A 22,498-nucleotide genomic window follows, 5' to 3' on the forward strand; every position below is an offset into this window, starting at 1 on the left:
AGTTATTAGAACAGCAAAGACTTCATGAGTCTTTAGTCTATTACCATAATAGATTAGTTTTCTTTCTGCCTCTACATACCGTACTCTATCTATCCAGTCAGTATTTTGAACATAACAAGGAACCTAGCTATTCTATCTCAGGATCCTGATCTATCTATAAGGGCATTGTTCTCGAGCAGGCTCTCTTAGCACACTATTCTACGTAGCAGCTTCTAATCAAAAGCTCTCTAACAAATAGCCAAGTCCTGCTCGAAAATAGGATTCATTTCATCTTTGAATAGGCCATGGCTACTGGGCTGTTAATCTAGTGAGATGAATAGCAGAAAGGCTCCAATTATGAATCCTCCACCTAGAAATACGCACTATTTACGGTAACTATGTCCAAATGCTATCACTTACTGCCACTTCGGTTCAGTCAATATGCGCCGACTTATTGCAGTTGGTGTCTTTCAGTCTTCCAATTCCCTATATGTCTTCTGGAGTGAGATGGCTAGCGTATTGCATCTCTACTACCTGCTGCAATTCATCTCAGTCGTTTGACCACCAAGTATCTAAAGTTTCCACAAGAGCGGCGTCATTTTCCCGTCTTTAGACAGGGGTGAAACCTATAGGTCACCTTAATTCATGAGCAAGGAAGTTACTGACCTGACCACGTGCGTGTCTTTGTGTTTTCCCTGAAGGACGTTGAGTTATGCATGGGGATAGTGTTATTGGGAAAGTAAATCCACAGTAGTATGCGTGTTTCATTTTGTTATTTAAAATATATACAGCAGAAAGATTTCGATGGCCTGCACGGTCCTCCTTGTCAATCTGACTATTATTACAAAAAGCGGCTACGTAAAAACTTTGTTTTTGTTTACAAATAGGTTGTTGTTTGAAGATGGGTAGTTGGCTCTTCATGTTGTCCCTTCATTCTCTAACAGCAAACCAGCTAATCGCCTACATCTTCTAAGTGGCGGTTCGGCTCTTGAATCACTTGGTGGGGTGTCCATTGCAGCTTGGGCACCTGCAACAAGGGACACTGGGTGTGTCCCTGTTAGATAGTATTATTATTATTATTATTATTCAGGCGATACACCTTATTTATACGAGACAAGCCCGCTACAAGGCCCGTTGACTTGAAATTAAAGCTTCCAAAGAATATGGTGCCCATTTGAAAGAAGTAACAAGAGGTAATGGGAAATACAGAAACAAGAGGCCAGTTGTTAGAAAATAAATAGGTTAATAATTAATAAATAGATGGATAAAAATGTAAGTAAATTTAAAATGCAAGAACTGCTTTAGGGTAGTAATGCGTTGCATCTTCGCTTGAGCTTTTGAGGTTGTAATCAATCACACAAAGGCCTAAGGGAGACTGTTCCACAGTCCAACGCATGAGCAATAAAGAACATCTGGAACTGAGAAGTTCTACAGCTATAAGCCCATTTGTTCCATACTGGTGCTGCTGTTCAGCAAATCAGGTTGCTCTCGGCAGGAAAAAAAGAAAAAAGAAAAAAAAAGTCACTGCCTCAAAATTTACATACCAAGTCTAAGCGTGGTAACTACTTGTCTTCCTTTGTCTTAGCATGGATCGAAATATCTCTGGATGAAGGGATAAGTCCAGTTCACGCGTTCTTTGGTTCGATGCTTTTTCCTGAACCTGTTTCCCAAGAGGTCGCACTTCTTCCCTTTCTTGTATCGACCCTGTGGCGGGAGAGAGGATTTGCGGTCAGTGACTGACAATTTACAAAGGATTGTGATCTTCATTCATGGTTTCACCGACGATGCCTCCTACGCGTGATTAAAGAATACCAGAAAGATAAGGCTTTCAATACCTTATTTGAAATGGATCGTTAGAGGGATGTTGCTACATTAAAACAATATTGAATTCGTAGGAACTACGTAATTAACCACAGGGTGAAGTTTTAAATGTCTTTCAATAATTACGATACTAGAACATACGATGGGACAATGGAAAAGCGGCACTTACCGTGACGTATATATCTAAACGGTTGTCGAACACTGAAGAATTGTCGACAGTTCTCTCTCCGTAAAAAGAACTTTCATCCCATTCGGCAAAGTGATCTGGTTTAAAACGAATAATATCCTTTCTTAATCCTACCACTTCCACTGTAAGATTCAAATGGTCATCCCGAGTATCGGTAGAATCCTTTGTTAATCCTACGACTTCTGCTGTAGGATTCGTAGGGTCATCCTGAGCTTCTTCAAAAATGACAGGTGATCCCAAAACGACAGATCTATCATCAGAGCTCCATCCGTTTTGAATTTCCTCTCTGTCGCCCTCCCGAAGGACAGAGACGTAACTTAGGAGGAGGTCATCCTCTTCTGTGACCTTACAGGAATCAGGAGGGCTTGGGGGAGGGGTCCCATGGCCTGGGTGAGGGCTTCCACGCCCCGGAAATTCTGGAGAACTTACGTCAACCAGACACCAGTCGTCCTCAGTCCTAGTGATACAGTCATCTAGAAAAGTCCAAAACGTATTATTCTAACGAGTTAAAAGATAAGAGGTAACTTTAGATTTCAGGTGTAGAAATATTGAAAATTGTTCTGATGCATGAAACAAACTTAAATTTACCTAGCACACACACACAAACGTACACACACACACACACACACAACACACACAACACACACACATATATATATATATATATATATATATATATATATATATATATATATATATATATATATATATATAATAAACTTCCTTACCTGGGAAAACAAACTCGAAGTTGTTAGGCTCAGGTGAAAAAGATTTCTCCATGGTGTTACTTTCTGCGTTCCTTTTCCTGTGTGTTTTTTCCTTCTTCCTCTGTTGCCTTTCTTTGGTTTTCACTTTCTTTGTCCTTTTGTCTCTTATTACAGCTTCTTCACACTTGACAACTAATAAAAGAAACGGAATTAATATAAGTTATTTCGAATAGTTTGGATGCTCTTGAGATAATAATAATAATAATAATAATAATAATAATAATAATAATAATAATAATAATAATAATAATAATAATAATAATAATAATAATAATAATATGTTTTGTTATAGAGGATGGCAGCATCAGTGGAATTGATTTTATATATGGTCTTTTCAATTCTTCTTATTATTCTCTTCTCATCAGGGCTGATATTCGCTAATAGCTGGCCGATGTTCATATTCTGGTTAAGGAAATGTCTTATAAAAATACTAATTTATTGATAAGACAACAGAAGTGGCGTATGGTCGCCGTAGAGTTAACAAATTCCAACGTTTCCAACCGTTTCATCGGTTCATTTTCAAGGAAAAGTGAGCGTGAGCTGATTGGAATGGGTTGTTGTTGTTGTTGTATTAAGCCAACACTTCTTGTTGGCACGGGCCTTTCCCTTGTTCGGCCCGTAGGTGATCTGAAAAGACTCATTAGGTTCATGGTTAGGTTTATGAAGTTGGAAGTATTTTTTAGTTGTAGAGATAGGAGTGAACAGGGGAAGGATGATGGTGTCAGTAAAAGAGGGCCATCATGTCATATTGAAGTAGAAGTTTGAAAAATGTAAGGCTTTCGAATATTAGAGAAACTGTGCAGGTGGGGTTGTCCAACCCTTTACTCCCTTGGGTCCCTGCGGAAGGATTTCAGTGGTAGGTAAAGTTTAGAAGAATGATAGCGGATGATGTGGATAGAGCCTTACAGTGAGGGGATGTGATGAGGGTGAATGATGTTAATTTAGCTTATTTTACCTTGGTGGAGGTAGGTTGTAGAGCATCTGGGCATGCTCTTCTAAGTTCTCAATGATCGTTTTTGTGACTGTGGCAGCTGCATGCTCAGCATCTTGTGAGTTTAAATCTATTTGTGCTCCACCTCTTAGCCGTGTTGTTTCTCTGCACTCTAGCAGGTAGTGAAGGAGTGGTTGCTGTGTTTCTTCTTCACAGTGCTCGCATGGTCTGACACTGTTTTCCACGATTTCCCAGCAGTCTTTGTATCCTAGCCTGAGTGTGTGGATGATCACAGCAAGTTTTCTTGGTGTGTGCCTGTCTATGGGAGGAGGCAATAGTCCTTTTCTATCCACTCATGATGGCCTTTTAGCAGGTTTTCTTTGCAGAGTGGTTTCATCGCATTCTTGACTTGTTGCAGTGCAGGTTGTATGTGTATCTGCACTCTGTCAATGTGCTTTGTGCTTTTGGCTCGCTCATCGGCCCTCTCGTTGCCTGGAATTCCTATGTGACTGGGTATCCAGTTTAAGGTGACAGGTCTTCCTCTTTCGCTGTGCTGATGCAGCAGTGTTTCAATTCCAGCCAGCAGTGCCTTCTTCTCTTTGTTTTTCTGTTGTTGCAAGGGTTGCATTGAGGACTTTGAGTTGGTGTGGATGATTACAGGCCCTTCTTCATTTTCTAGTGAGTATAGCAGTGCCTGTATTATTGCTATTAGTTCTGTCTGCATAGTGGAGGCGTGGTTGGAGGTCCTCCAGCAGGCTGTGAATTTTCTTGAATATACTGCAGCTCCCGTAGTTTGATTCTCAGGATCTACAGTGCCATCGGAGTAGTATGTTTGTGCTCCTATGATCTCAGTATTCCTGATTGCCTCATAGGCTGCAGCTGTTAGCTCTTCTCTTGTGCAGTCTTCTTTTGCTCTTGGTAGGCTTGTGTATTTATATGTTGCAGTGTCCTTCTTCCAGGGTGGTGGATGTTGTGTGCCCTGTGTTGTGTCTGGGCTTAGCTGCAACAGTATCTCTGCCATACACTTTGGTCCTTACCATAGGAACTCGGACTTTGAATCTCTGGATGTTTAGCAAGTTCCTCTCTGGCTCTTTTCCTCGAGATGGAGTCTCTTTCTGAGAGGAACATCTTGGCCATTGTGCTTGTATTTCGCTGTGCAATCCTATCCTCTAGTTTTGGCAAGTTAGTTTCAAGCCTGAGGTTGCTCAGCCTTGTCCACGTGGGTGCTCCTAGCATGAGTCTCATTGCATTGTTTTGAATGACCTCAAGTAATTCTTTTTGAGTCTCTGTCAGCCTCATCAGAGTGGGGGCAGCATAGTCCACCAATGTTCTGGTGCAGGCTAGGTAGTACTTCCTTTGTATATGTTCATTTGCTCCCTCCTTCAGGGATGACATATATATATCTCATGGCTGCCAGTCTTGCATTTGCTCTTTCTCTCAAGTACTTGATTTCCTCCTTGAAGGTTAGCTGCTGGTCTATGACAACTCCCAAGTACATGTAGCTGTCTACCCATTCTCTGGGCTCAGCTCCTATTGTCAGTGGTTGCAGCGGTCTGTGGGCTTTTATTGTCATGGCCTTAGTTTTATTTATATTTATTTTAAGGCCTAGCTCATTTGATTTATTACTGATGTCATTGAGTGCCCTTTGCATTCTAGGCATTCTAACAGCTCCTCTTGCTACAACACATACATCATCGGCATAGATAAAGATTTCTACGACTTCTGGAAGCTGAAGGGAGGCTATATTCTCCATTAGTGTGTTGAATAGAAATTGACTCAGAATTCCTCCCTGAGGGGTGCCATTTTCCAAGTCGTGGAATGTAGACATCACTCCTTGGAACTTTACTCTGGCCTGCCTTCCCAGTACATAGTTTTTTGTCCAAGCTAGTAGGTGTCCTTGGACTCCCTTCCTTACTACTGATTGCAGTATTGCTGCCGGACTGGCTAATTCAAAAGCATTTTCAAAATCTATGAAGACTACTGTAGCCTTCTTCTGATTTATGTGGCTGAGAACATCTGTTATACACTCTGTAGTTCCGACTCCTTCCTGATATGCATATAGCTGCTTGTGCAGTGGACCAATCTTGTACTTCATTCTATTTAGTACAATTTTTTCTCCTGTTTTTTCAATGCATGACACCAATGCAATAGGTCTTGGGTTCTCTGGATCTTTAGGTTTGGGAATTGGCTGTGTGTCTTGCTGCCGCCAGGTTTGTGGTCTTGTATGCTCAATGTGTGTCTTGTTTAGGATTTTTAGAAAGGCTGTTTCTCCTGCAGGACCCATATTGTTGATCATGGTGTATGTTATCCTGTCTGCTCCTGGTACTGTGTCTCTGCCAACTTTAAATACTGCTTTCAGTTCCTCTACAGTATAAGGGGTGTCCGTATCATCTGGTCTGAGGCAGGCCGCATTGATCTCCTCCCATCTGATCGGTGCAGCTGATCCTGAATTCTTCTGGTTTCAGGGAAGAGGTTGCCTGAGTTTGCTCTGTTGGTGAAGGATGTTGCCAGTCTTTCCGCTTCTTCTAGTGGGGGAGGGTAAGTTGCTACGGGTGTTCTCCTCTTTCCGTCTACTCTGTTCAGCCACTTCCATAGCTCCGAGAGAGAAGTGTACTGTGATAGCTTTGTACACCATTCCATCCACTTTTCAATTCTTATTTCTTGTAGCTGCTGTTGAACATCATTTTTGACTGCTTGTAGCAGTTCTCTGTTTTCTGTTGTCCTTCTTTTCCTGTAGAGTTTTGTTACCCTGTTTAGTAAGGTTTTCAGTCTTCTTACTTCTGGGCAGTAGTACCAGGAGTCTTTGTGGGTGTGGTCTCTTCTTCCTGCTCTATGGGCATTGCCCTGTTTGCTGCATCGTGTATAGCCTCAACTAGATCTTTTTCTAGCTGATCTATGTCTTCTGGAGGTGTATACTGCGCTGCCCACTCTTCTAGGGCTAGACGAAATACAATCCAGTCTGCTAGGTCTTGATTCCATGTCGGAGGAGGTGGCGGTATTGGAGGTAGTTGCTGTATCTCCAACTCTGTTACTGTGGAAAAGTGATCGCTGACTAGTGTTGGGTGTAATTGCCACCTTGTTAGGTGTCTGATTGTTGTTTTGGCAAAAGTCAAATCTAATCTGCCTCCTCTTATGTGTGTGGGTTGCCCTGAGTTGAGTAGTAAGACTCCTTCAAACTCTTCTAGAGAGAATGCTATGTGCTTTCCAGTTTGGTTTGTGGTTGATGGGGATGAAAGCAGAGGGTGGTGTGCGTTGAAGTCCCCAGATATAATTGTTGGTGTATCTGCTGCATGTGTGAAGAGCTGTGTGAGTTGTAGTTCTCCTGGTTCCTCTCTATGTATTTTTCTATATATACTGTATATGTCTATCTTCTGGTTTAGCAGTGTGATTCTCACTGCTAGGGTTTCTACATTGTTTCCACAGGGGATTGGGTTGTGTGCTTTCACTGTTGGGATTGTATTCTTGATGAGAATTACTAATCCTTTGTCCGTGCCTATGCATGGGGTTGTATAGACATTATATCCAGTTATTCTGAATTTTGTCCCAGTTGTTAGCATGTTTCTTGAAGTAGAATGATGTCCACATTTTCTGTTTTGCAGACTGCAATTATTGTAACTGCCTTCGTCCTTATTCCGCCAGCATTCCAGTTGATGATTTTCAACATGATTGGTATGTTGAGGAGAAGTGTCTTGGGTCTCTTGGTGCAAAATTGATTCCTGTTTCTCCTGTCATGTTCTCAGTGACTGATGATGATGATGATGAGGATGAGTTGGATGAATTGAGAGGGGTGGGGGTCACTGGGTCTGAGGATGTGGAAGGTGTAGGGTTGAGGGAGGATGTGGAAGGTGTAGGTGAGGGGGTTTGAGGAGTGGGATTTGTTGCAGCATGGGTTGCTGCCTCCTGCATAGAGGTAGAGGGGGAGGGGGACTTGGAAGCTTCTCTAAGGAAGCTCTTTAATAGTACTTCAATGCACTCTTTAACTGTTTCTGCGTTGATGTCTCCCTGTATGATGCGGTTGGAGAAGTCTGTTAATCTGTCTCTTAGATCCACTGTCTTTATAAAGATGGATCTTGGCATTGGTTTGGGAACTTGAGGACTCGTTTGTTGGGGGGTGGGCCTTCTCGTTGCAGACCTGGAGCTGGTTCTTCTTCTGCTGAGACCTGTTTCTTTTCTGGATTCTCCAGCTCTTCCCTGGTATAAAATCGTCTTCTTGGCTGAGGTTTTGGGGCTGCTCTTCCTCTAGATATACTTCTTTCCTTTCTTGCCTCTTTAGGTAGGGCAGCCTTGACTCTTGCCAGCCTTTCGGGGTATCCCCAGGCCATGGTGATGTGTGCCTTGCTGCAGTTGGGCACTTTGGTGTTGTTGGCACCCCTGCTTTACGCTTTGCAATGCATTCCTCAGTTGGGTGCTTTTTGCTGCAGATCGCACAAGTCTCCTGCTTTACCTGGCATTGGTTTTTGTGGTGTCCAAAATTTTGGCAATTGTACCATCTGAGAGATTCTGGGTAATATGTTTTGACTCCATATCTTCCAAAAACTCCCAGGTCGATTCTCTCAGGAATGATCCCCACGAAAGTAACCTTCCTTATTTTTCATCCTTACTGCCGCTGTTATGTTGCTTGACTTTGTTAGGTGACTTTCCGGCATCTCAAGTGGGTAGCCTACCACTACTGCCTTCTTGATTTTCTCTTCTTCTTTGAACTCCTTGATGTTGATGGCTGTGGTGGTCCTTAGGGTGTTTATTGTCCTTGGATCTCTGGATGAGATCGTCCATTGTCCTTGTCTGTTTGGTTTCGCCTGGAATTGCAGGCTCTTGTATTTATTTTGAAAGGCTGCTATAGCCCTGAAGCTTTCAGTGGAGGTGCTGGCCATAACTCTGAAGCGTACAATCTGTCCTTTGATTTGGTTTCCAGTCGTGCTGTTCTGTTGTTCTGGAGCGTCTTCCTTAAGCTCGTCCTTTTTGCCTGTTTCTTGGTCCTTTTCGAATTTACCATAGTCCATTCCTGCTCATCATCATCGTCTTCCTTCATCCTTTTCTTCATTTGGTCCTAAGTGGTTTCGATGGCTTCCATACAGGTAGTCTCTTCCAGTTCCTGTTGTTGTTGCAGTTGTTCCAGTTCCGACATCCTTAGGGGTGCTTCCAAGTCAAAAGGGGGGGGAGTGAAAACAGACAGTGCGCCTGGTTGGGTTGTCCAACCCTTTAAGCCCTAGGGCACCAGACAAAGTTATAATTCAACTGTTCAAGTAGAAATATGAATTATAGAACCTGAAACTGAAATTCAATGTTATTTTATTTTTATCTCTTATTGTTGGGAGGCAGGCCCTGTCTAGCCTATTTGTAACTGTTTACTGACTGCAGCACTTGCAGCTGGGGAATCCCCTTACTGCTCTCAGAGCACTAAGACAACCCAGCAGTCAAGTCCTACAGTCAGGGAAATCTTTAGGTAGTGAATAAAACTCTTAAACCAGTTTATTAAACACAAATACACACTCTCTCACACACACAAACTTACACTTGGCTTATAATGCCAATTCCTTTCAAACCAAACCTATTACTCTGTCCTAGGTTCTTGCCTTATAGGTGGCAAGCCTAACGGCCCTATGCCACTTGCCACAGACGGCGAGAGTGGGAGATTTTGACTCTTGGGTCCTACTTCAACTGGAGTTTTAAGACCAATTGGAATGGGGATGTTCGGCAGTATTTATTGTGTCCCAGGTGCTCTGTCTGGTGAGCGCAGCGTTTTCATTGGCTGAACAGAGGATTAAGTCCCTGAGTCAAGCCGTCTTGCAGAGGTGGAAGCTCACACTGCTCTTTGCGCGCAGATGCTGGAGACTGGGAGTGTAGTATTGGGAAGGTCATTGCCGGTAGATAGGGGCACCTGATTGGTCCGTTCGATCGGCTCTATGGTGCTCGCGGGCGGCGCATTAAATGCCACCATCGGGAGGAGTGAAGTCTCTTGAGTGGTGTTGAGGCTGGGTCTCTCCTTCCCAATGTGTAGGGCCTCCAAGAGGCGGAGGCGACGATGGTCTGCCGCCTTATCAATAATTCCGATATTAGGAATAATGTTCTTTCGAGTTATCCTGGTATTGTGGGCGTTTTTAGCATGATTATGGATGGCGCCTTCCTGGGCGTGGCAGGATATCCTCTTCGAAAATTGCATAGTTGTCATACCAATGTAAGCGCCAGGGCATTCCCGGACAGGGCATTTGTATTGGTAGATAACGTTAGTTTTCTTGAGAGGGTCCTGCACCATGGGGGCTGGATTATTTTTCATAATCAGGCCACTGGTCTTGCTCTTGTAGTAAATTATCAATTTCACTTTTTTCGCAGTGTCCGTGGGGGAGACGTTCCTTTCTATGATGGTACAAAGGGCTTGCTCGTTCTCATTGTATTTTTTATGAAATACTCCCTTGTAAAAGAGAGTGACATCTTCAAGGGCGGCGGGGCGAGGCTCCTGCTGATACCATTTATCGATGTTTCTGCGAATGCATTTAGTGATGTCCCGGTTGGGATACCGTTGTTAATTAAAACTTGGGCAACACGTTCTAATTCAGTGTGCGTGTCCTTCCACGAAGAGCAGTGTGAGAGAGCTCTCCTGATGAAGGCGCTGATTGCAGTACGCTTGTATCTCTCTGGACACTCGCTCTCGCCGTTCAGGCACATGCCCAGGTTCGTGGGTTTTGTATACACTTGTGTTATGAAGCGCTCCTCTTGTTGCCCGACGAGGACATCAGGGAAGGGGAGGCGACGGTCACGGCAATGCTCGATGGTGAAATTGTGTCTGCTGTGGTCGTGGAAGGCTTGTCGCAGGTGCTCTATTTCTTCCATCGCGCTGGCTCTGATGAAAGTGTCGTCAATATACCGGACGTACATATGTAAGTGTTTACATAATAAAAATATGGAATGTTAGTCCATATATATAAAAGATTGCTTGCAGGAATGTGATCAGACTAGAGACGCTAAAGATGACGTATACAATAAGTATGTAGGCTAAGATAACATGCCGTCACCTGTAGTCATTCAATTGTTTATAAACATTAGTCCAAGCTCCCTGCTTGAGACAACTACCACGACCTATAATTCAAACGGCCTATGTGATCTGTAGCGTGTCTCATTTTGATTGTGTGTTCGTATGAAACTATGTCATTTGTATGTATGTTCATATGTTCGAACTACTGTCTGTTCCTTCATAACTTGTAACAGAGATGGTAGACGGGCAGAACAGAGTTAGCTATCGTCATTAGAAGACCTGTACCTCTTTACCTAAGCTTTATCATGTAGAGGAATAGGATTAGCCATCATCATTGGCAGAAGCGATCAAGCTATCGTTATTAGAAGACTTGTACAATCATATCTGATCTTAAGCATGTAAAACTTCAGAAGAATACATATATTTTTATACTTCGTGTTTTCTACAAGAACCTCCTCACCATGAGTTTAACACATCATTGTCATAAACAAGAAGATAATCCCGACTTCGTAAGTGATCTACAAACCCCAAGACACTCTATTGAAGATGGAAGTGCAATACAAACCGACTTAGCGTAAGATTACGCAAGTCTAACATTACCTCATAGGGCGCCTTATCATACAAGGCACAAGCCCTAATATTGGTGGCAGTGGACCAGAAGAACTCTACAACTTCTCCGAAGAAATATCAGAATAATGAAGTATCATATAAGAACTCTTCAACGACGACGAAAGCAGCAGATTCTTCAAGCAACTTATTATCATCGTTTAGTGAGCGACTTCAGAAAACAACAAGAACTCTTTAACGACGACGAAAGCAAGAGATTCTTCAAGCAACTTAGTATCATTGTTAGTGAATAACTTCAAGAAACAAAACCGACATGTCCTTTTTTCCTACGACAACGCAAGCTTCGTCTCTCATTAGAATCATTCAAGAAAACATCGTTAGTGAGCGTTCTGGCACTCCAAGAAACAAACCGAACGCGTCTGCAGCATCGGATCTTTCAAGGGCTCGAATCATCGAAACAACGCGCACGGGGGAAACTGAAGCCAAACCAGGTCATCCGCTAAATAGAGAAGGAGGACCAAGGAGGCCGTGTGTCGTTAATCGGAACACCGTGACTTCCCACAAAAGCAAGCTAAGTACAATTTTTTATTCATTGGAGTAACTTTGAGTGTTTCCTTTGCAGGTCGAATTTCGTTATTCCTGTGGCTGAAGTTACGAGACATTCTTAATCTTACTTTTTTACAGAAATTATCTACATCATTGAGATTTCGCTACTGCGAGTTTTTATCTTTGAGTGTCTGTTTCCAGAAGTTCTACTGAAATATCATAATCATATACTATGTTAACTTTATCATTTTGGGTGATTATTAATCCCTTACGTAACAAATCAAATTAAACAGTGAATATGCGTTTACGCAGTGGACGTCTGTATTTATACAGATGCATGGATAGGGTCGTTAGGCACCGTAGTGATTAGAAAACACACTAAAACAAGTGGAACACCCGTACAAATCTAGATAAATTAGAGGTAACACTATTTCGGGTCATGACAATAAATGCTCCTTTGCAAGTCCCGATCGCAGTTTTAGCCTTGAGTTTTTTGAGTTATATAAAAAATCGAACCTCAATGACTCAACTTAACTTTAAAAATACGGCTGGATTGCAAGGAATAACACGTCTGTAAAAAACTTTCATCAGGCTAAATGCGCTGACCAGGATCCCTCACTATTTCAAATTTTAGCAAAGAATGAAGTACAAACATTTAAATATGGAATGCAGTAGTGATAACTTGTCTTATTAGTAATCGCTCAGTTCCTAATAGTTCGTCATTCATTGCTTTATACGTAACCAGCAACATAATGCTAAAAAAAACACAATACGTTGCCGATGGTAATAAAGAGAAGGATCCTAATTATTACAAAAAGAAATAGAAACAGTAGCCCGTTCAGAATCAAACAAGCAAACTCGGTGACTGTCACCTAGTCAAGCGGTCAAGGTCAGTCAAAACTGCCGAAGTTTTCAAAGCAAAGCAAATTCCACACAATAAGCGACTCTAGCAGAGTGGGGAAAAGCGATGTTGGATCATACATACCGATATCTTTTTTAATTAAAAAGGATTTTTCCTATGAAACACACGACCGTATAAAGTAATCAGAGCAGGTTTTCGTTTTTTTTTTTTTTTAATACGTAAGTTATTATAAGTAGTGGTGGATAAAGCCCGACTGTACCGCCGTAAAAATTAGAATATCTTGTTTATTCCTTTAGTACACGTAATATCCTGTATTTACGGACTCACCGTCTGTTGTTCGAACTTCCCTAATGAGAAGTCCGGATAAGCGAGCGTTTACAGATACCTCTATAGTTATAAAAAACATTGATCTGTATCTAGTGTAATTGTAAGATTCATCTAGGGGTATACAAAATATTATCATTATCCTGCAAAATAAGGCGTGTTTTATCAAAGGAAAATCCTATAAACCTTCAAACATATAATCCGTTTTGAACAAAAATGAGACAGTTAATCAAATAATAACTTATATAAAAGAACAAATCATTTGTCTCATAAATCGTAACATTGTTCAAATGACCCAACAGAATTCTCCCACAACCGCTGTCGCAATTTGCACGCAAAATCTCGAGAAGCATGCACCCTCGAATGTCTTAGTGCGTGTAAAAAGACTTTGCTGGGAAATGAAATTTTAATCCTTCCCGACACTCTGAAATATAACGATTTCCGCGAACAAAGCCCTAGACACAGTTGACTCGCAGCAACAAGTTAATATAGTAATCCACAAAACCTATACATATAAATATCGCATTTTTTTTTATTGTTGCTAATTTTTAATCCCGCCCAATCAGTCGTGGATGAATCTCTCTTATATTCTATCTAAAGTAATATCAGTAAAGTCATTCACGCAGAGATGATTCAGCAGAAACTTTTTTTTATCTTTTATCTGAATACCAGGAAGTTTCTACACTAGCGAGTGATCTCTGGGAAAAAAAAAACGGATGTAATTTAAACACAAAATAAACGGTCTACCCCCCCCAAGGACAAACATAAAGCTATACACGTACCTTCGTGTAGACTCTCAATGAAATTTCAAAATAGAGATAAATGACGAAGTTGAAAAATGTTAGTAATAGGAGTCATTAGGAAATCAATAGCCCATATAATTTTTCCCTCAAACGTCATGCCATAAAAGATCGGACTTGGGTATCTGCGTAGATTTCTGTCGCTTAAACAAGGAAACGACTCCCGATAGTTTCCAGTGCCATGTACCGACGACATCTTATCTCTGTTAGGTTAGAATAAATTTTTTTTCACCAACTTGGACTTACTTAAATGCTTTACCAGATACCATTACCTAAGTGATTGTACCTCATACACCGTTTTTCAGCACACTCAGGGGACATTATCAATTTTTACGTATGCCTCCGGCTTACGTTGCAACCCCCAATTACAATACAGTGTTTGGAGACTTTTAGGGGATAACCTACATGCCTATATGGATGATCTTGTAATCTTTTCTAATACCTTTGAAGTACATTCACATAAACTAGAGCTAGTGCTACAGAGACAAAGACAAATAATCTCAGAGTAAAATATCTAAATGTGAGTTTTAAAAACTGAACATGTTTATCTAGGTTTTTATGTGTCTGGTCAAGGTCTTAAAGTAGTCCATGGTAGTTGTCGGCTATTCATAACTTTCCGGTAACCTATTAACGTAAAAGGGGGGATACAGCACGTTTGCGCTGTAGTTGGTGGGTATTACAATCGTATGTAAATATGTAACTCTTCAATCATGACAGCTCCTTTAACAGATCTTACGAAGAAGAAGCGTAGATTTATTTAATGGTCTAAAAAGCATCAACAGGCGTTTGGATATCTTAAAACAAGCGGAATAATGCAGCTCACCTAACTTAAAAATCCCTGATTTAAATAAGGAAATTTTTTTTTATTGCAACAGACGCCTCAGACCAAGGGGTAAGATGGGTACTACTTCAGTATATGATAAGCAGTTCTTTCCTATAGCTTTTTATTCACGTAAACTAAAGCCCTCTGAAAGTAAATATGCAGTAATAGGCAAGGAAGGGCTAGGTATCTTTAACTCACTAGTACATCTTAAGTTCATAATCTATGGCTATCCTGATAAAGTCCTTACTGAACATAAGTCCTTTACCGAGTTTTTCAAAGGCTTTAATCACAGTCCAAAAGGAACTCGGTTGACAAATGATCATTCAGGTCTTTGGAGCCAAGATAAGATATCTACCTGGGAAACGCAAATATCATAGCTGACGCATTATCCCGCAATCCCGCACCATACCGCAAAGAACCATTAATTAGACTAAAAGATATAGAAACATCCGTGCCTATTGTTAAAACCGTATCTAAACAAGAAAATTCCTTAACCCAAGAGATCGCGAGCATTGAAAATCTGGGTCGGAGCGCCGAACTGTTACAAACTGAACAAGGCAAGAGTCAACAGACCTAACCCAAACAATAAACACTTCGAACGGAAACAGGGTCAGCGGCTAAGCAAAAACAATAAACACTTAGAGCAGAAACCCTAAACCAAAAGTATATTTAAGTATGTGTATCAGAATAATGTAATTCAAATGTAATATTATATGTAGGTCCGTGACGAGGAAAACCCGAAGAACACAGCAGATGACTAACGACCAGGTAGTAGTAATAATCTCTTTAATACCAATCGTCATAAACTGGTTGCATTCCGTCATCCAGGTTTCCCTACTATGTCACGAGAAAGCCAAATCACTGTTTTACTGGCCTTACAATGCTTACAGATATAAAAAGCACATAACTGATTGTAACACGTGTCATGAAAACAAGGGACACACTAAGACACCTGTCAGTTAAGGGCCTATCCTGTGCCAAATCAATCCTTGAAAGAATATACGTAGAATTATTAACAAGAATTAGAGTCCTGACAGAGGGATAAACACTTCTTAGTGTTAATAGTTCCTTGACACGTTATATAGAAGTAATAGCACTAAAAACAAACACCGCAATTTGAGTGCGTTAGGAATATTTATGAGTGCTAAATCAGTAAACATGGACTTCAACACATGATAATGTGACTCGGGTGGTGTAAATCAATAATAATCTCCATAACGCGTTGTGTGAATTCCTATCCATTAAGAAAACCAATAATATATTTTATCACCCAGAGTCAATCGGTTTGGTAGAATAACGGATAATTAAATAGGAAGTGTCAATGTCTTACGAGTTACAACTCGTGATATTGGATCCGAACTGGATTATAGCGGTTCTCGCGGTTTTAAATACCTTTATCATTTATATCTTGAATCTATAGAATTGATGCCGCAAGTAGCCTTATACGGTACGCCGCTAGAACACTTTCCACATATTCAAGCCAACCATTAATTTATCAAATATATATATATATAAATAAATAAATATAAAATAAATATAGGTGGATACAAGTGGAGTCAAATATAATACACTCCGTAAGAAGTCGGAAGGGTTACAAATTATAATAAAAAAAGGAATCACGATAAAATCAATAAGCAAAACGTAACCATGGGTTAATTAAAATATCCAAATATATATGCGTAAAGATTTGAACTCTAACTTAACGCTTTAGTAATGACAAATAAGCTAAAAGTTCAAACGCATATCAAAACCTACTGACATATTGTCTGTCCCGGTGATTTATATTCGTAGTCAATGAAAAAAAAAAAAAAATAATAATAATAATCAAACAAATAAATAAATAAAAATAAAATAAAAGAGATTTTTAAAGTCAGGAAGTCTAGAAGTGAAAATGTTATCTATGGAATAATCCTATATGAATCTTATACAGGGCTAATAATATATATAGAATTTGTATGGAAACCTTTTTTCATTAGTTTGAATAAGGAATATTTAATTTAACATAATTACAATTATGCAGATTTCCAACATGAAACTAATATATTGTTCAATTTTGGTACTGTTTTTTTTTTTCAGACATTCTTCTCATGTGGGTCGAGTATTAAAAAAAAAAAAAAAAAATATTTATCCTAAAGTCGTATCTCTTACAGCAAGTAACGTAACTCTTAAGCTGGTGAACGACGTCATCCAGTTCTAGAAGGTCTGTCCGCGTTTGCCGTATCAGCATTGATTCCTTTTTTTAACCTCAAATATCTGCTTTGCACAGGCTTCATCTCGCGCTTGCAAAGCAGATTGACTGGAGAAAGGAATGCTTAGCCCGAACTTCTCATGGGCAAGGCAGACGTGTCTATCCGTATGCGCAATGCAACCTTAGTTAAAGAGTTGCAATCATTTTAAAATTAATAACAAAATAAGCAAATAGAATTTCTATAACAACAAAATGAATTAATTTTTTCTGAACCTCATAGACATTTAGAAGTATCAAGATATGTATATGAATTATTTACTTGCAACATTAGCCTATTACAATTCAAGTAAAACATTCATGGGAAAATGTCACATTTTCTTGAAAAACCCAAAGTTTATTTAGAAATTAGTTACATAGTGGGTTTTTTCGTTGCATCTCCTACCTATTAATAAAGTTTTAAAAGTTAACCTCAGAGGATGTGCGCGAGAAAATTGAATATGAAACTTTTGTTAGGGCACATAGGATCAGATTTTATCACAACTTAATTTCAGTTAGCATAGAGAAATACAGAATCATGATTAATATTCTCTTTGACTCTTATGTTGCCTGGCAATCTTACAAATAGCTCCATTTTCCACTTCTTTGTCTAGTAACTTACTACCAGTAATATCGAATTTTCTTTGAGATTCGTAATGATATCTATTTATTTTTTATAATTATGGATATTTTTACAAGTCATCATAGACCTGGATAGGTTCACTCATTGTTAATGCCCATGGATAAAAAGTTTGTACAGCGGACTCTTTTGAATTCCAAAATATCAGCGAATTCATGTGGGTTAAGTCTGGTCTAAATGGCTCTCTCCCCTCCCCTGTATTTGGATGTTCTGAATTTACTCTGCCCTTGTGACAATATAATTTCACTTGCAGGCTGATTAATGGAACCTGTTACAGTATCCTGCAGTACGAGAGTTTCACATCGCAACTTCAAAAAATCGTTCGTCGCTGCGGACGACGGCAGTCGAGTAACAACCGCCTACAATGTGAAAGGAATAAGCACCATCATGGACTTCTTCGACCGACACTGTATCTCGTCGTTAATCTCGTTTTAATGCGGAACGCTCCGGCGGCTGTCGGAATCGACTACAAAAAGGGACTACTTCGACAATTACGACCCGAAGCAGGATATTCAACTCTACTTTGCTGGCGAAGGACTCGTGCTGGGGATGTTTTTTTATTCATCGCAAACGTAATCGTGTAGCTTAGGATGCAGAGAATAAGTATGAGCGCAAAATAGAACATTGGACCCGCCCAGGCAAATTTTCCCCTTGTTTTAACCCTGTGAAATAGGCCGTTTCATTTGGCTATAGGTGGTTGTCTGGAACTGTGTAATGGACGAAAAGTTGTTCGAAAGCTAGTTAAAAGTGAAGTAGTATAACTTCGGTCATGTATCCTATATATAATTGATCATAAATAACAGAATCTAAATATATCTTTGCGTGTACGCAATAGGAATCTATTTAAAGTGCACATATATTAATCATAATTATATGAATCCATATACATATGTATAAACAAATCAGGTAGCCTATAATCAATCTGTTACCTTTTATCTTACCAATATCTGCAGTTATTTATGAGTTAGTATATGAATTAATGAATCATTGATATATAACATTTAGCATAAAAATCAACGAATCAATCGCATAACATTAATAATTTTATCAATTCATATATGAAATTTTTTATCAGTTAAAAATATGATTTTTTATCATGTTAATCTTCATTCTATGCAATTGTCAGAGTACATTAGTATTCTGTAACATATGTATCTTAATGAAATGAAGTGAAAAAACTGTATCATTATATATCACGTGATCACTATTATTTACCAATATCATTGTTTTATATTTTATTACTTGAATCAATTCATGTACACCATGAATTTTTACTTATATATATTCACATAGTGTCTGTATCACACTCCTATAAGTCAGTGCAAGTCAAGTTTGAGTAATATTCAGTAGTGGTTTGGTAGCTGACCGAGCTAATGTAAGTGTTTACATAATAAAAAATATGGAATGTTAGTCCATATATATAAAATATTGCTTGCAGGAATGTGATCAGACTAGAGACGCTAAAGATGACGTATACAATAAGTATGTAGGCTAAGATAACATGCCGTCACCTGTAGTCATTCAATTGTTTATAAACATTAGTCCAAGCTCCCTGCTTGAGACAACTACCCCGACCTATAATTCAAACGGCCTACGTGATCTGTAGCGTGTCTCATTTGATTGTGTGTTCGTATGAAACTATGTCATTTGTATGTATGTTCATATGTTCGAACTACTGTCTGTTCCTTCATAACTTGTAACAGAGATGGTAGACGGGCAGAACAGAGTTAGCTATCGTCATTAGAAGACCTGTACCTCTTTACCTAAGCTTTATCATGTAGAGGAATAGGATTAGCCATCATCATTGGCAGAAGCGATCAAGCTATCGTTATTAGAAGACTTGTACAATCATATCTGATCTTAAGCATGTAAAACTTCAGAAGAATACATATATTTTTATACTTCGTGTTTTCTACAAGAACCTCCTCACCATGAGTTTAACACATCATTGTCATAAACAAGAAGATAATCCCGACTTCGTAAGTGATCTACAAACCCCAAGACACTCCATTGAAGATGGAAGTGCAATACCAACCGACTTAGCGTAAGATTATCGCAAGTCTAACATTACCTCATAGGGCGCCTTATCATACAAGGCACAAGCCCTAATACATAGACGGCTTCTCGATGTTGGTGAATACCCGACGTTCCACAGCACCCATGTAGGAGTTTGCGAAAAGTACTCTGAGGGGAGAACCCATCGCTACATCGTTTTTCTGTGTGTACATATGGCCTCTGTGGGTGGAGAAAGGGGCCTTTTTTGTACATATCTCAAGGAGTTTCCGGAGGGCATGCTCAGGGATGTTTAATGGGGACGTGGAGTCGTCTCTATATACATGATCCAGAATTATCTGGATTGTTTCATCCACGGGGACGTTCGTGAAGAGGGACTCCACGCCCATCGATGCAATAACTCCTCCGGGGGGTGTCGTTTTCAGGGCTTCTATAAACTTGGCAGAGGACTTCAAACTGTGATCATCTGGAATATAAGGAGTCAAAATAGCATTCAATTTCTTCGCAAGCTGGTATGTAGGAGCGGGAATTTGGCTAATAATTGGTATGACAACTATGCGATTTTCGAAGAGGATATCCTGCCACGCCCAGGAAGGCGCCATCCATAATCATGCTAAAAACGCCCACAATACCAGGATAACTCGAAAGGACATTATTCCTAATATCGGAATTATTGATAAGGCGGCAGACCACCGTCGCCTCCGCCTCTTGGAGGCCCTACACATCGGGAAGGAGAGACCCAGCCTCAACACCACTCAAGAGACTTCACTCCTCTCGGCGGTGGCGCGTAGGGCGCTGCCCGCCAGCACCAAAGAGCCGATCGAACGGACCAATCAGGTGCCCCTATCTACCGGCAATGACCTTCCCAATACTACACTCCCAGTCTCCAGCATCTGCGCGCAAAGAGCAGTGTGAGCTTCCACCTCTGCAAGACGGCTTGACTCAGGGACTTAATCCTCTGTTCAGCCAATGAAAACGCTGCGCTCACCAGACAGAGCACCTGGGACACAATTAATACCGCCGAATGACCCCATTCCAATCAGTTCACGCTCACCTTTCCTTGAAAACTTCTGTTGTCTTATCAATAAATTAGTATTTTCATAAGACATTTTCTTAACCAGAATATGAACATCGGCCAGCTATTAGCGAATATCAGCCCTGATGAGAAGAGAATAATAAGAAGAATTGAAAAGACCATATATATAATCAATTCCACTGATGCTGCCATCCTCTTTAACAAAACTTGTTTGAGAGAGGGTCTCCTACCTTCAAATAATAATAATAATAATAAAATTCTTTATTTCAGCTCAGGGCCATATACATGGAATATACAAAGTAGAGGTATTGCTACAGATACACACGAGCCAGATGCACGAAATAAAATGGAGCTTCCTATCTTAGAGACAGGAAAGGGCTTCCCTCATTGTTTGAGGTTCCGTGACAATTTTTGGCAAAGGTGAAGCTTTGGCAGGCTTCATCATCCGTGCATCTGAAGTCTAGGCCAGTCCCTTACGACGCTCCTGATTGGATGTTGATAAGCCAATCACAGGGCTGGAAATTCTCAGTCTCTCGACAGAATTCACATAGGCAGGATGTATGTTCCACCTCTCCTGAGGGATACGTCTTTAAAAAGTATCCCTCAGGAGAGGTGGGACATACATCCTGCCTATGTGAACTCTGTCGAGAGACTGAGCGTTTCCAGTCCTGTGATTGGCTTATCAACATCCAATCAGGAGCGTCGCAAGGGACTGTCCTAGACATCAGATAGTACTGACCTGGCATAGCATGGACCTGGCGAGAGAGAGAGAGAGAGAGAGAGATCTCGCTACTGATTTCCCCCAGGTTACAACACGTAGTGAATCCCTGTTGCATGCATATTCATTGTAAACCAACGGGGAACTAACACTGGACATAACTGTAATTTGTTGCTCAGAGTACAATGACACACACACGCTGCTGCTTTTAAATGTTTTCATATGGTGTCCCGATAGAATAATCAAATTATGGAATTTCCAATTAGAGAAAACTATTTTACATTCAACTTGGAATGATACCATGTGATAAAAATGAGCAGAGCGGAAGCATTAAAATAAATGGTTTCAAATTCTAGTAGCAACCATGATTCATGAACCTGTAACTGCAGTGTTCACTGTCATAACATTGAAAATTATTGAATCATAATCATTCTGTATCATTCATATCAGATAATGCATGAAAAAATCTTTAAGAAGCAAAACTAACACTGCCCGAATGCGATAAAAGAAGCTGTAAGTTAATCAGACAACCGGATATAAGATAATAAATTAACAGGATATTTCTGATGGCTAATGGCAACTATTTGAATGTATTCCACTTTTATAAGTTTGAAAACAGGTTGCTGGCCACAAATCAGCTGAAAGGATACATTACAAAGATCCTTACGAATAACGGTTTACATTTATGAATGTTTACATATTACACAGTTTTATCCATCAATTATCATAACTTCAGTTCACCTCGGTCTAGTCGATAACCAGTGAGTAACGAGACAGTGATGACGTAATTTCTTAAAATCCACAACCGGAAATACCTTCGAGATTCCCATGTTCTCTTTTCATCTAAACTTATCAATGCACTACACTTTTATGAAAGCAAAAAACGCGTAAAATGCATTTGCATTATGCGAATGAATGCGTTTGCAGCTTTTAACCTGAGAAAACAGTGGTTTCACAAATACGAAAATATTAGTCGTTATCCTAAATGTATGAATGGTCTTATTTCTTCGCGTATTTTACTTAGTGGCTGTGATAGCTCCAATGTTTACATTTGCCATGAATTTTGCGAAATACTATATTTTAAATTTCATAACTTCTCCGTCGAAAACACATTTTACATAAACATACGCCTACCTTATTTTTTGGGGGTAGGGGGCAAATGCCCCTTGCGGGCACAAGTTGTCTTAAAAACTTCAGCACATCTTTTGAGGCTTATTTGATGCTTCACTGGTGGATGTTACACTCTTGAAATGTTCTTTCAATAACAGACAAAAGATAACTCCTTACAAA

General features: G+C 40.0%; 1 protein-coding gene across 2 annotated transcripts in view; it reads right to left on the reverse strand.

Moving 5' to 3' along the window:
• Window positions 1–716: 716 nt before the first annotated feature.
• LOC135215111 (uncharacterized) overlaps window positions 717–22,498 on the reverse strand; it is a 21,823-nt gene continuing 41 nt past the window's right edge. The window contains exons 1-5 of one of the 2 annotated variants that reach the window (XM_064249571.1): window positions 22,343–22,498; window positions 2,716–2,886; window positions 1,970–2,460; window positions 1,524–1,683; window positions 717–1,021 (exon numbers count right to left, since the gene is read on the reverse strand). The exon at window positions 22,343–22,498 is cut by the window's right edge and continues 41 nt beyond it. In XM_064249571.1, coding sequence (XP_064105641.1) covers window positions 1,561–1,683; window positions 1,970–2,460; window positions 2,716–2,767 — 666 coding nt within the window. In that variant the 5' untranslated portion in view covers window positions 2,768–2,886; window positions 22,343–22,498 and the 3' untranslated portion in view covers window positions 717–1,021; window positions 1,524–1,560. Of the gene's footprint in view, window positions 1,034–1,523; window positions 1,684–1,969; window positions 2,461–2,715; window positions 2,887–22,342 lie in introns of both variants that reach the window. The other variant, XM_064249570.1, reaches the window with a different exon arrangement.

The sequence above is a fragment of the Macrobrachium nipponense genome, chromosome 5, assembly GCF_015104395.2.
Source record: "Macrobrachium nipponense isolate FS-2020 chromosome 5, ASM1510439v2, whole genome shotgun sequence".
NCBI lineage: Eukaryota > Metazoa > Arthropoda > Malacostraca > Decapoda > Palaemonidae > Macrobrachium > Macrobrachium nipponense.